The sequence below is a fragment of the Sinohyriopsis cumingii genome, chromosome 1 (assembly GCF_028554795.1).
Source record: "Sinohyriopsis cumingii isolate HCF-2022 chromosome 1, ASM2855479v2, whole genome shotgun sequence".
In the NCBI taxonomy this organism is placed as follows: Eukaryota; Metazoa; Mollusca; class Bivalvia; order Unionida; family Unionidae; genus Sinohyriopsis; species Sinohyriopsis cumingii.
In genome coordinates, this window is record NC_142961.1 from 126,792,623 (window position 1) to 126,806,084 (window position 13,462).

At 36.5% G+C, this 13,462-nt stretch overlaps 1 protein-coding gene across 1 annotated transcript in view; it reads left to right on the forward strand.

The window, feature by feature from the left end:
- Nucleotides 1-13,462, forward strand: part of LOC149807833 (receptor-type tyrosine-protein phosphatase mu-like) — a 411,639-nt gene that overhangs the window by 313,807 nt on the left and 84,370 nt on the right. Inside the window, exons 5-8 of the mRNA XM_089971230.1 lie at nt 5,741-5,887; nt 6,554-6,844; nt 8,270-8,602; nt 11,754-11,845. Of these exons, the coding sequence (XP_089827356.1) occupies nt 5,741-5,887; nt 6,554-6,844; nt 8,270-8,602; nt 11,754-11,845 (863 nt within the window). The remainder of the gene's footprint in view (nt 1-5,740; nt 5,888-6,553; nt 6,845-8,269; nt 8,603-11,753; nt 11,846-13,462) is intronic.

The window sequence follows — 13,462 nt, forward strand, 5'->3', positions numbered from 1 at the left end:
ACTGTTTTGGATTAGAGGGAATTGTCACGTGACTGCAGTTTTCACAATTCACATAGCTTGGCATTGTCATCGGTATTAAAAGAAAACTAATACAATCCAACAGGACTTCGGGGTGAAACCAGTGTTACTGGAATTGATGTAATCAGTCAACGTCTGTGGCGTGGATCATCCTTAGAAGAGTTTGTTGTCCTTTGTCATTTAATTTAAACTGTATTTATTTTAGAAACTTAGCTAAATAAACGATCAGTCATGGGATTTTGAGGATTCAGTAGAAGGCATTAACATATTGGAACAATATCTCCCCAAATATAAAATATCCAAATAGCACTATAAATATGGATGCTGGTGTACAATTACACACATGCATAATATATACCAAATAATTTAGATAATATAATTTGTTGCCGAGAAAATAAAAGCAGATTAAGCCCAGATGGTGCAATATGTCTTATTTTTATGGACTACATAAATCTATTATGCATCCAAATTCAGTTTTGTACAGACAAATGCATGTCATTTTCAGAGTACATAGGGTTGCAAGACACTCAAATTTCAGGTATGAGAGCAAAAGGAAGTGTATAAGATGTGTTTTCTGAAATCAAAACAATTTTTACAGGCTAAAACAAAACGGGTAAAACGAATTAATTGAATAAGTTTGTCTACACATTGGAGGCCGCATGACGGTGGATAGTGTGGGGGTAGGTTTCTTGCTCTATACCTCAAGGTCAGAACACTTCATGAAGTTATAACGGAGATAATCCGAGATAATTTTAAAATAACAAAATTAATTTACCTTTGTAAAGGCGAGATTATTTTAATTGCTTTTCCACGTAGTATCATGACACAGATGTGCAGGGATACATATTTGGTTGTACTTGTTATTATCTTGTTCTCATAGGCTCAATATTTATGTTTCCTACAGTATTTGCTCCTGCATTATACAGATGTTTCAGATGCGTTCAGTAAATTACAAAATCGTCAAAATGCAAAGGTTGTGCACATTTTTCCCCAAACAATCAATCCAGTTTGAATATACTTTTTAAAACAGTTTTATTACTCCCCATCGACGCTGGCCACGGGCGACAATCACCCTGGATACCTGTGCTGGGATTTCCCTTTTCTTCCTTGAGTACACATAAGCAAATATGCGTCATCAGCAACGCAGTGTAAACAATCTCGAATACATGAGTTAAAGTACTTGTTTTATCAATCGATAATTGGCTTTGTTTGGAACGGAAACTTTGATTGACTCATTCAGATATGTTGGATCATAATGGCGAGGATATTTTTCTTGCGTACAATGTGAAGGGTTAAGCAGGTTCAGTGAGAAACCAGGAAATCTCGGCACAGGTAAATACGGGTAATAAAGGTGTGTAGCTGATTAACGCCCTTGGCTTGGAGCGATGCATTACTCCCATGCTTTTGTCAAAATTATATTACGTATATTCGTGACAGGTAGCAGCACATACTAAAATAATGCTCAGGCATTTGTGTTGTTTAACATATCATATGTTTGTTTGACCGTGTATAATATATGTGGGATGGTTGTTCAGGTTCCGTGTTCCTGATATTGGAATTAATTCTGTCTTAGAATAAATGTAACCAGTCGACTCGTTGATCATTCATGCATCTTATAATATTGGAGGTTAAGATTTCACTCGATAAACCTTGATATCGTCTATCATATATAATGCATAGAATCTAATCATTGATTCTATAATGTCTACAACACTGTTTTTGAATATTAAAAATAATTAAATGGATCACCGAAAAACACATTTATGTCAGAGATCTGAATACTTAGAATTTAAAATAACGTCGTTTTCTTGACGGTAAGCAATTTTCAAACCATGATAAGAAAGTTCCCTGTTTTAAAAAAATACCAATACCTTTTAGTGTTGGGAGTAACAATTAACGCCGAACTCTATCTAAAGCCTTGTTACATTCGAACTACGTCAGCTATTTCTGCGAGAGTAAATTATACCTCAGATGTATTTTGGCGCAGTAATTTACAGAAAAATTGATACATTTTGTCACTCTGCGCCTTAGTCGCTAAAAAAGTGACTATGATATCTGGCGATTTACTATCCAGTTTTGGATATTATCCTAAACTGATGACACGTTTATGTGGTAGAGTAACAAAATAGTTCCAAAGTCTTGGCCCCACCACTTTGTTTATTTTCATGACTTGCTACGGTTATTCTAACACATGCTTTGTTTATAATTTACACTAAGTAAAATTCTTCGTAAAGATGTGTTAACACGTTTAGTTTTGTTGCCTTCTTCAAAAAGTAAAATTGCTCATGCTTTTTGGAGCACTTTTGTTGTCAAATCTTTTGCTTCGATGGTACATAGATATACATGTTGTCAAGCTCTTGAATTTCGGAGACAAGTAAGTCTTGCATGCAGACTGCAGTCCCATAATGCCAATGTAGAAGTGATCGGTTTTGAGAAACCGGTGAAGTTTGACAAACTGATGAAGTTGAACATTTTCTTTGCCTTAAATTTCTCCGCAAAAATGAAACCCAGTCTATGAGGAAAACCTTGGCTGTTGCTGCATTTGGAACTGACTGTGGGATAGATCGAGCTGTTACGAATTAAAAACAAATATGTTGTTGCTGGTTGTTGCTGGGTTTAACGCCATTTTTCAGCACAAGATAGGCTATACATGGCGGCCAGTATTAATGGTGGAGGAAGAACCCAGGAAAACCCCGGAAAGAACCACCGACCCACGAGAAGCTACTGGCAAGCTTTCTCACATACCCACATTGGTTGAACCCGAGACTTGAACCCACGCAGACAGAGGTGAGATGGCAGTGATCCGTAACGGAGAGCGCTTTAGACCACTCGGCCACTCGGCCCCCCCCCCCAAATATAGTTCCATCCATCGTAATTTCTGGGTCAGTTCTTGATTCGTAAATAGCCACGGTGGTCCGAATGGGAACTCTACGCATACGTTCGAGGTACGATCCCTACGATTGAACTCGATGTTGCAAATGGCCTTGCTGATATAAAAACAGTCCTAATATCCTTCCCATGGTCTCGCGAAAAACAAAAGTTGTATTGTAAATGCCTTTCAGTAGAGATATTTTCCAATCACAGCTCGAAAAACCTCAATGATTTTACGAAATTATGTAATGTTGCACAATGTAGTTGTATAAATATAAACACGTCTAATACACTTTACACTAAGTACAAAGAAAAGATACAGAACGATAGTCTGAACAGCGATTTGGGAACTTTTCTTTTATACAGGCACTGCATTGCAAATTTCCAACGTTCTGGAAGTGATAAACATATTAAAGAGATAATAAATATATAGCACAGTGGATACGTAATTAAGCGTGCGATTTTTGGAAGTAATTATTGATGTAGTAAGTCAGGGCCACGTGTTTTCGGTGGATTTTAAAGTAAGTACCGATGTACTATGTCAAGACCACATGTTTTCGGCGAATTGTAAAGTAAGTATTGATGCAGTAAGTAAGGGTCATGTGTTTTCGGATTATTTGGAGCTACAAAACATTAAAAACATCTCCTCTGTTATAGTAATGTTATCAAGAGCAGGATAAGATAAGCATCTTCCGATTGGGAATCTGAGTTTAACTTTCGATTTTGATAGTTGATGGTTCACAAAAGAAATATTAAAAGCTTTTGTCCTTTCTTTGTCACCAGTTATACATGTGTCATTTATGTTATTTGAAATCAATGGTCTGCAAGAGTTTTAACTGTTGACTTTCCATGAATTTCTCAAATTAATTTCAACCAGTCTTTTTGTTTGCCATGTGAAGACTTGATTCGTTCCATTTGTTTTGGTTGAATCTTTGGACGAAGCCATTTTGTCTACAGCTTTCTGTGATGTAAAGAATTTTAAGACACATTCGAGTAAAAATGAAATAACATTTGCGTTTATTGATTTTATTAATTGATATACATTTTATTTTGCGTAATGTAATCGGTTCCGTAATTGATTCCAAATTCACGCAACGTACCTAGTTTAGAAAGTTTCAGGGGCCATTGGGTTAGTGGTAATCTCGTGAGAATTACTTAATCTGCTAAATCCTTACTTAATCTGCTAAATCCCCCTGACTTCTTGCTTTATGGAGTGATAACGACCGCTGATTGATCTTGTGGAGGCGTGCAGGGAGTCGACAAACTTGGGACGAAGATTATTGTCATCCTATCTCTACTTCGTTACAGTCAACGTAGCATCGCATTGTTCTTGGTACTCGAACATTTGTAGAGCCTTGAGACCCAAAAAGTATAAAGGCAATCTCATGCGAACATGAACAAGTCCAGAAAATTTGGCAGTTTCAATACTCTTAACCTTCTTTATGTTTTTGAATATTCTTACATTTGAATATTTTATCCGTTTCTGTGCCCATCCTTCTTTTATCCACACTTATGTTTCCAGTGCAAAACTCCCAAACCAATGAACTTTTATGTGGCTTTTGAAATTCACATTTCTTCATTATCAATATTTTTGATGTTCTGTCTATTTGTCAACCCATCCATCAATTTACCTCACACTTTATTTTCCGGGGCTAAAGCTCCAAACCGACTGATATTTCCCAGTAAAACTTTGTTACACACTAGTGACGGAACAAAACTCCTAATGCTTATCAATTCCCTGCATGCTTGACAAATGCTATGTAATTATAAATGAAATCCTTGACAAATCACACTAAATCGAAGCAGGCATTTTGGTGGGGGATGTAAACAACTACGTCCTCTTAGGTTTTATTAGCCCCCTCCCCCGTATTACAATCGGGGGAGGGTGGTAATATCAATCGCTATCTCCGTCTGTCTGTATGTATGTCTGTCAGTCAGTACATTTACATTGTTGTTTCCAAACCACGTCATGTCACAGGATGTGTAGATGTTACTTCTGAGACTTTGAACTGACCGCATTCACTATGTTTTGTATGTTACCATGGAAGCAAAGTATAGCATCTGTAGCGCTTTAAACTGGGAGTGCTGTACCATAAGGTACTAGTATAAACTGTATATAAATTGTGTGCACTGGAAAAAAGGATCCCATCATAAGTAGTACATAAAATAATAGTGGTTGACCATCGGGTACAAATAAGATAAGTATGTGTTTGTGTGATTTGGATTTTTTAACGTAGCTTTAACAATTTTTCAATCATATTGCTACGATGTCTGCAGTGTGGCAGTTTATAGTGATGTCTAGCACTGGGGCATCATGCCGCAGAAACGTAGCATGATGTCCCACCAAGTCACATTATCCTGATACCAGGCCGACCATTCCTAACACCATTTTTGTAAGTCTTTGATATGACTCGGCCGGGGATCGAACCCAAGACCTCCCTCATCCGAGGCGGACTCTCTAACCACTAGGCCACCGGAGCGGTCAAGTATAAGTAGTGTATAAAATGATAATGGTGGACCATCGGGTAGAAGTATAAGTAGTGTATACAATGACAGTGGTGGACCATCGGGTGGCAGTATAAGTAGTGTATAAAATGACATGCATACATACATACATATATATATATATATATATATATATATATATATATATATATATATATATATATATATATATATATATATATATATATATATATATATATATATATATATGTGTGTGTGTGTGTGTGTGTGTGTGTGTGTATAGAGAGAGAGACAGACAGAGAGATGACGCTTATTTGCTCTGTAGAATAAGAGTCATCTAGAAAAGAGACATAATGTATATGGTAATTTTGACATTTCATTTCAGCGGTGCGGTGCCCTAGTAACAGATATGGTTGGGACTGTACACAACGATGTTATTGTCATGATGTGCGACATTGCGACAGATTCACAGGCCCTACATCTGACTGTGTGTGTCAGGATGGTTACTTTAACCCACCATTCTGTGAACCAGGTTTGGACTTTCTTTCATTTTTAAAGAATTATGTAAAAATGAAAAGAAATCTAATTTATTGTGTTCATGAATTGAGAAAGTCAACTTGACATTTCATTTTAAGAAATAAACTTTTTTGTATTTAAACAATCTAGAATGCATGACCACATGTCACCTGACCACATATTTTCAACCCCTCAATCATTAAAATGTAAAAGCATACCTTAAGTGTTCTTTTGCAATAAGAATAAATCATTTAGAAAATATTATCTTTGTACAGACTGCTTTTTAACTTGATTTTTATTGAAACAGACTTGTGGTTTAATACTTTTATGTGATTATTCTGTGTGATAATGTTCAACACCATAGCAGTGTATTAAGAACTGAGGCATGAAGATCTAACAATGATATATTCCTCTATGCTACAGTTATTTCATGCAAGCAACTGCCACCATTCATTTATGAAATCTGTTATTCTTGGGTTGCCTATGCAGAAAATACACAGACAAAATGTATGCCTCATGTTTGCATTAAAGTCATTTTCAATGTCGACACTTTGTAGTCATCGTTCTGGTCTTGAGTTGCCTGTGCAGAAAATACTCAGACAAAAAGTATCAAGCACGTTTTTTTATTTTAACAAATCACATTATCTTCAAATTATTTTTTTGCCTTTGCCTTTTTATTCAGTGACTCGTCCAAGAATCCTTTCCTTTGGAAATGAGAAGGTCAACCCTGGGTCCCTGGCCATTTTCAACTGTACTGTGGCTGGTTTCCCCACCCCCAAAGAATACGAAATCCGCCTTGTGGCTCCACCAGACAAGAGAGTGTCGCTTATCAAGTCGGTGCTGTTAGAATATTTCCTGTACACTCGAAGCAGTTTATTCCAGGTTTCCTCGGTATATAAGGATGAAAAATATAGTTGCATTGTCCGAGCCACAGCGGGTGATGTGTCGTTGACAACTTTATCTAGTGTATATGGTAAGCATAGAAATTTTTGTTATTGTTTTTAATTTTACTTTCTTGTCGAAAACAAAGATTTCTTATTGTGTTACTTTGAATGTTTTTAAATTAAAACTGTCTCACATGTGTGATTTAAATTAGTAGCTATTGGGGATGAAGCACCGATAAATCAGATCTTTAAGTTTGCTGTCTGGATTTTCATGAATATCACGTATTACATCTTTACTTCATTTAATAGCTATTATTGTTAGTATTGAATATGTCTTTTGAAATATTCTAGATCGATTGCTGCATGAGATAAGTGTGTTACGACTCTATGGTCATAAACTAAGTTAAAGAAAGAAGCAAAACCATCAAATTTTTGTAACACTTAACAAACGATTTAGTTGTGAAAGTTATAAATGAATATGTGAGAGCAATTTACAGTATTATGAAGTGAATCTGAAATAATCCTGATAAAGTTCTATGAAAGTCCAAAAGAATGAAAAGTTCCATATAAATTTCAAGATTGGAAATGTACTGGTGCACCAAGAATTGTCCAGAACTCCAGAACAGAAATGTTTCTCCCCGTGAATAATATCTATGTACATGTACAACATAAAACATGTCTGCAGACTTACAACAGGGACCAAAGAAATAAGAATAATGACTCCAAAATAGGAATGTGTCTGACTGGTCACTTCTCTTCGCATATACACCTTCTGCTGCAACTATATTTCACAACATACCCCATGTGACAGATATTACTACTCAGTTTATTTTGAAATTGTCTATTCGTGTGACCTAACCCAGCCAATGGGAAATAACTTAATTCTTCTAGAACTGTCCAAACTCCACCAGCCAATGAGAACATAACCCAAAGTCGACAACCAGTCTTATTATTATTAATATGTTAGCATCTTTTTATTGATCCTATGTAATTTTAATGTTTAATATTTCTAAAAGAGACCCTAGTCATGTAGGCAAAATCAAACTAAAGATAATCTGTACAATTTACAGCCATGAATAAAACGTACAAAAATTAGATAAAATCATGTGCCAGGAGCTACAAAAAAATAAAGATACACATAACAAGTGTTATCATCAAACTTTTTTTAGTTATATTCCATTAAACAGAGTTAAACTTCTATTAGTTATATTCCATTAAACTGAGTCAAACTTTTATTAGTTATATTCCATTAAAGAGAGTTAAACTTTTATTAGTTACATTCCATTAAACAGAGTTAAACTTTTATTAGTTACATTCCATCAAACAGAGTTAAACTTTTATTAGTTATATTCCATTAAATAGAATTTTTCCTGTTTCTGTTCAGAGTCTGAGATAATGGCTTTTAAACCATTTCATTGAAACATATTGGCAGTTCTTCATCCTTAAAAAATTTTTTTTTCTCTAAATAACATTTGTCAATCAGAGTTTCTGTTTGCATTTATAATGTCTTACAGAGCGTCCAGTATTGATTAGTGCACCCAAGGTTGTAGAAGAATTTGTTACTGGAACAGAAATTCCATTGGAATGGCCTTCTTGGGACAGGGCCAAAGGGGATACTGGTGACTCGCCTATTTTATGGTATAGTGTCTGGGCACGGACAAACAGTGACCTTGTATTCCGCACATATGGCGTTGTGACCCAGATAGCATGTGGTGAAAGCTGCAACCATACCCTGACAAGCTTAATACCAAACACAGAGTACGCCATTTATATCACGGTGCGGAGAGAGGCAGACACAGTCGATGGCTTACCTGGACCAATCATTTATGTCAGGACCAAATGTGCTGGTAGGTATTTTTGTAATTAAATTATTATATTACATAAATCGGTGGTATTAGGTGTCAGTTTTGAATGTGTAGTAATTAATACAAGTGGTCATACACAGTTTATTACTATATATGCATATAATGTATGATTCACTAATGAACAACACTTTAAACTGTTATGGTTATGATTTACTGTGCAAATGAACAACACGTAAAAATATTATGAAGTTTCATGTTAACATGTTTCTAGAATGGTTTACTACCATGTTGTGGCATTAGTTCATGATATTTTGGGGTTCCATTAATATATAGTATATCAGGTTTGGAGGTGGATAAAATTGCTTAACTCAGACAGTTTCTAATTTAGATTTGTGATCATAATTCATCTACAATTTATTTTGGGTGTAAAAGGTCTCATTGATGTGATTACAACTTCAGTGTCTGCCCTTACAATATAAGTGGGGCTCACATTGTCTTCCCTTACATTATAAGTGGGGCTCACAATGTATGTTCTTACCGTATAAGTAGGGCTCACAGTGTCTGTCCTTACATTATAAGTGGGGCCCACAATGTCTGTCCTTACCGTATAAGTGGGGCCCACAATGTCTGTCCTTACCACATAAGTGGGGTTCACAGTGTCTGTCCTTACATTATAAGTGGGGCTCACAGTGTCTGTCCTTGTCATATAAGTGGGGCTCACAGTGTCAGTCCTTACCATATAAGTGGGGCTCACAGTGTCTGTCCTTACATTATAAGTGGGGCCCACAATGTCTGTCCTTACCGTATAAGTGGGGCCCACAATGTCTGTTCTTACCACATAAGTGGGGCTCACAGTGTCTGTCTTTACATTATGAGTGGGGCTCACAGTGTCTGTCCTTACATTATAAGTGGGGCTCACAGTGTCTGTCCTTATCATATAAGTGGGGCTCACAGTGTCTGTCCTTACCTAATAAGTGGGGCTCACAGTGTCTGTCCTTACCTAATAAGTGGGGCTCACAGTGTCTGTCCTTACCTAATAAGTGGGGCTCACAGTGTCTGTCTTTACATTATAAGTGGGGCTCACAGTGTCTGTCCTTACATTATAAGTGTGGCTCACAGTGTCTGTCCTTACATTATAAGTGTGGCTCACAGTGTCTGTCCTTACATTATAAGTGGGGCTCACAGTGTCTGTCCTTATCATATAAGTGGGGCTCACAATGTCTGTCCTTACCTAATAAGTGGGGCTCACAGTGTCTGTCCTTACATTATAAGTGGGGCTCACAGTGTCTGTCCTTACATTATAAGTGGGGCCCACAATGTCTGTCCTTACCGTATAAGTGGGGCCCACAATGTCTGTTCTTACCACATAAGTGGGGCTCACAGTGTCTGTCTTTACATTATAAGTGGGGCTCACAGTGTCTGTCCTTACATTATAAGTGGGGCTCACAGTGTCTGTCCTTACTGTATAAGTGGGGCTCACAGTGTCTGTCCTTATCATATAAGTGGGGCTCACAGTGTCTGTCCTTACCATATAAGTGAATTGGGGCTCACAGTGTCTGTCCTTACATTATAAGTGGGGCTCACAGTGTCTGTCCTTATCATATAAGTGGGGCTCACAGTGTCTGTCCTTAGCTAATAAGTGGGGCTCGCAGTGTCTGTCCTTACCTAATAAGTGGGGCTCACAGTGTCTGTCCTTACATTATAAGTGGGGCTCACAGTGTCTGTCCTTACATTATAAGTGGGGCCCACAATGTCTGTCTTTACTATATAAGTGGGGCTCACAATGTCTGTCCTTACCATATAAGTGGGGCTCACAGTGTTTGTCCTTACATTATAAGTGGGGCTCACAGTGTCTGTCCTTACCTAATAAGTGGGGCTCACAGTGTCTGTCCTTACATTATAAGTGGGGCTCACAGTGTCTGTCCTTAACATATAAGTGGGGCCCACAATGTCTGTCTTTACAATATAAGTGGGGCTCACAACTTCCATCCTGACAATGTAAGTGGGTCTCACAATATCTGTCCTGACCATGAAAGTAGGGTTCACAACTTCTGTCTTGACAATGTAAGTGGGGTTCACATTGTCTGTCCTTACAATGTATTTGGGACTCACGACTTCTGTCCTTACAGTGTAAGTGGGGTTCACATTATCTGTCCTTACAATGTAATTGGGGCTCACAACTTCTGTCCCAATATAATTAAGGTTCACATTGTCTGTCCTTACAGTGTAAGTGTGGCTCACTACTTCTATCCTTACAATGTAATTAAGGTTCAAATTGTCTGTCCTTACAATGTAATTGTGGTTCACAACTTATGTCCTTACAATGTAAGAGTGGGGTTCACATTGTCTGTCCTTACAATGTAATTGGAGCTCACAACACCTGTCCTTACAATGTAATTTGGGCTCACAACTTCTGTCCTGACAATGTAAGTGTACTTCACAACATCTGTCCTTAAAATGCAAGCTGGACTCATGATGTCTGTCCTTACACTGCAAGTGGGACTCACAATGTCTGTCTTTATAATGCAAGGAGGACTCAAGATGTCTGCCCTTAAAATGTAAGTTGGACTCACAATGTCTGTCTTTACAATGCAAGCAGGACTCAGTATGTCTTTCCTTAAAATGTAAGTGGGACTCAATGTCTGTCTTTACAATGCAAGCAGGAATCAAGATGTCTGTCCATAAAATACAAGTGCCCAAGTCATTTGTTCTGTTCAAACCTATTAAGGTAAACAAGAGACAGGTTTTTTTTATAGATTTTTAGCTCTTTTGGTCATTATTATTGTTGTCTAGATGGCTAGTAGATGAGATTTTTAGTTCTACTCATCATTATTATTGTCACTTAGATGGCTAGTAGATGAGATTTTTAGTTCTACTCATCATTGTTATTGTTATTTAGATAGCTAGTAGATGAGATTTTTAGTTCTACTCATCATTGTTATTGTTGTTTAAATGGTTTGTAGATGAGAGATTTTTTTACCTGTAATGGGAGTCAGTGCACTTACAATATTTACTGTTTAGTTTCTGTTCATTTTTGTTGATAAGGAGCATGTGAGTACAGAAAACTGTCAAAGGACTCCATCATGAATCTGAGATTAAGATGGAATTGATGCGTATTAAAATGAATCCATATGTGCAAAAATAATTTTGTAAAATTAAATTTTTTTCCATGATAATTTCTCCTTTACTTCAGATCCAAGCAAGAGTGCTGAGATAACGTCAGTTGTAGGAGAGCTACAGTACAATAAGACTTATCCCAAAACACGGCTAATTGTCAAGTGGCAGGTGCGTCATTGCTTGATTATGTTGAAAACTTGCCTTTTCACTTTTCTTCCCAAAATAGTTACATTTCTTATGATTAAAACTGAACTATGCATTCAAGACCATGGACATGGTACACCAAATAATTTTGGTCATAATTTATCTATGTCTCTTTGGTACAAACCACAACTGGAAATTTGTACATGAGTAAGTATGCCAGATAAATAAATGCAAAGCTAAATTGCAACGAATTTCTTGTTGTAGTACAGATTCCGACAAGTTTTTAGAGGTATAATTTTCTCAGTCTGAAATTTGTAGCTAATATATGTCAGATACATCACATGTTATTATCTATAATGTCATCTGTCTATTATTCATAATGTCATCTGTCCATATCTATGTTATCTGTCCATTATCTATAATGTCATCTGTCCATTATCTATCATGTCATCTGTCCATTAGCACCAGTTTGTTACTCCTCCTAAACTACTTGGAAAATTGCTATGAAACTTTACACATACATTCATTCCATGGATAAGTAGGCCCTTAATGAAAATGGTACTGCTCTGATATCCAGTCTTGTTACCTCTACTCATCCAGAGTGGGTGGTCATATCAACATGTGGTTTTCACTAAAAGACATTTTTATGATGTTATGTATGTCTGAAATAAAAATGGTGCTGATCTGATGTCCAATATGCATGTCACAGAAAGGCCATCTTGTTATCGCTACTCCTTGTGAATGGATAATCATATCAACTTTTAACTAAATGACTTCTTATGATGTCCATTTGATCCTAAATCAATATGCATGGCTTTGACATCCAGTATGAATGCCACAGCAGTCATCTTGAAAATGTTTTCGTTGATGCACCTCCTGAACAGAAAGTCGTATTGACATGTTTTTACCAGAATACTTTTTATGAAGTCTAGTTTGTCCTAAATCAAAATGGTGCTGATCTTATTGTCCAATATGGCTGCCACAGTGGTCAGCCTGAAAATCTTGCTATCAATACCTCTTCTGAATAAGTGGTCACATAAGCATGGGGTTTTCAATAAAAGACTTCTTATAATGTTTTGTTGACTCTAAATTAAAATCGTGCTATTTGATGTCTAATATGTTGTTTTCACTACTCGTTTTTAATGGAAAGGCATTAAGACATGGGGTTGTCATCTTGGTCTGCAGTGAAAATGATTACCGTTATTATGACGACATTGGTAGCTATCTTGAAAATATTATCTCTACACCTTTTAAATAGATGTTTTATCAATATGGTGCCAGTTGTAGTTTCAATATGGCTGCCATTATGGTTGTCTTGAAATTCATGCTGTCACTATGCCCCATGTAAGGACAATCATTTTGAGATGGAGTTTTCACTAAAAAACTTGTCATAAGTTTAACTTTGTCCTAAACAAAAATGGCACCAATCTGATATCCACTATATCCATCACAGCAGCTAATTTCAAAATCTTGTTATTGCTGAAGAATATCAGAGACGGTTTCAGCACTTGAACTTTTTAAATGAAAGAAATGGTCTTATCTTGAATTCCTCTAAATTCTTTTTGCCCAGTAGATCATCATTCCCTTCAAGAGACTCTTTTTTTATTTATTCTATATATCAATTGTTTATTTATTCTATAT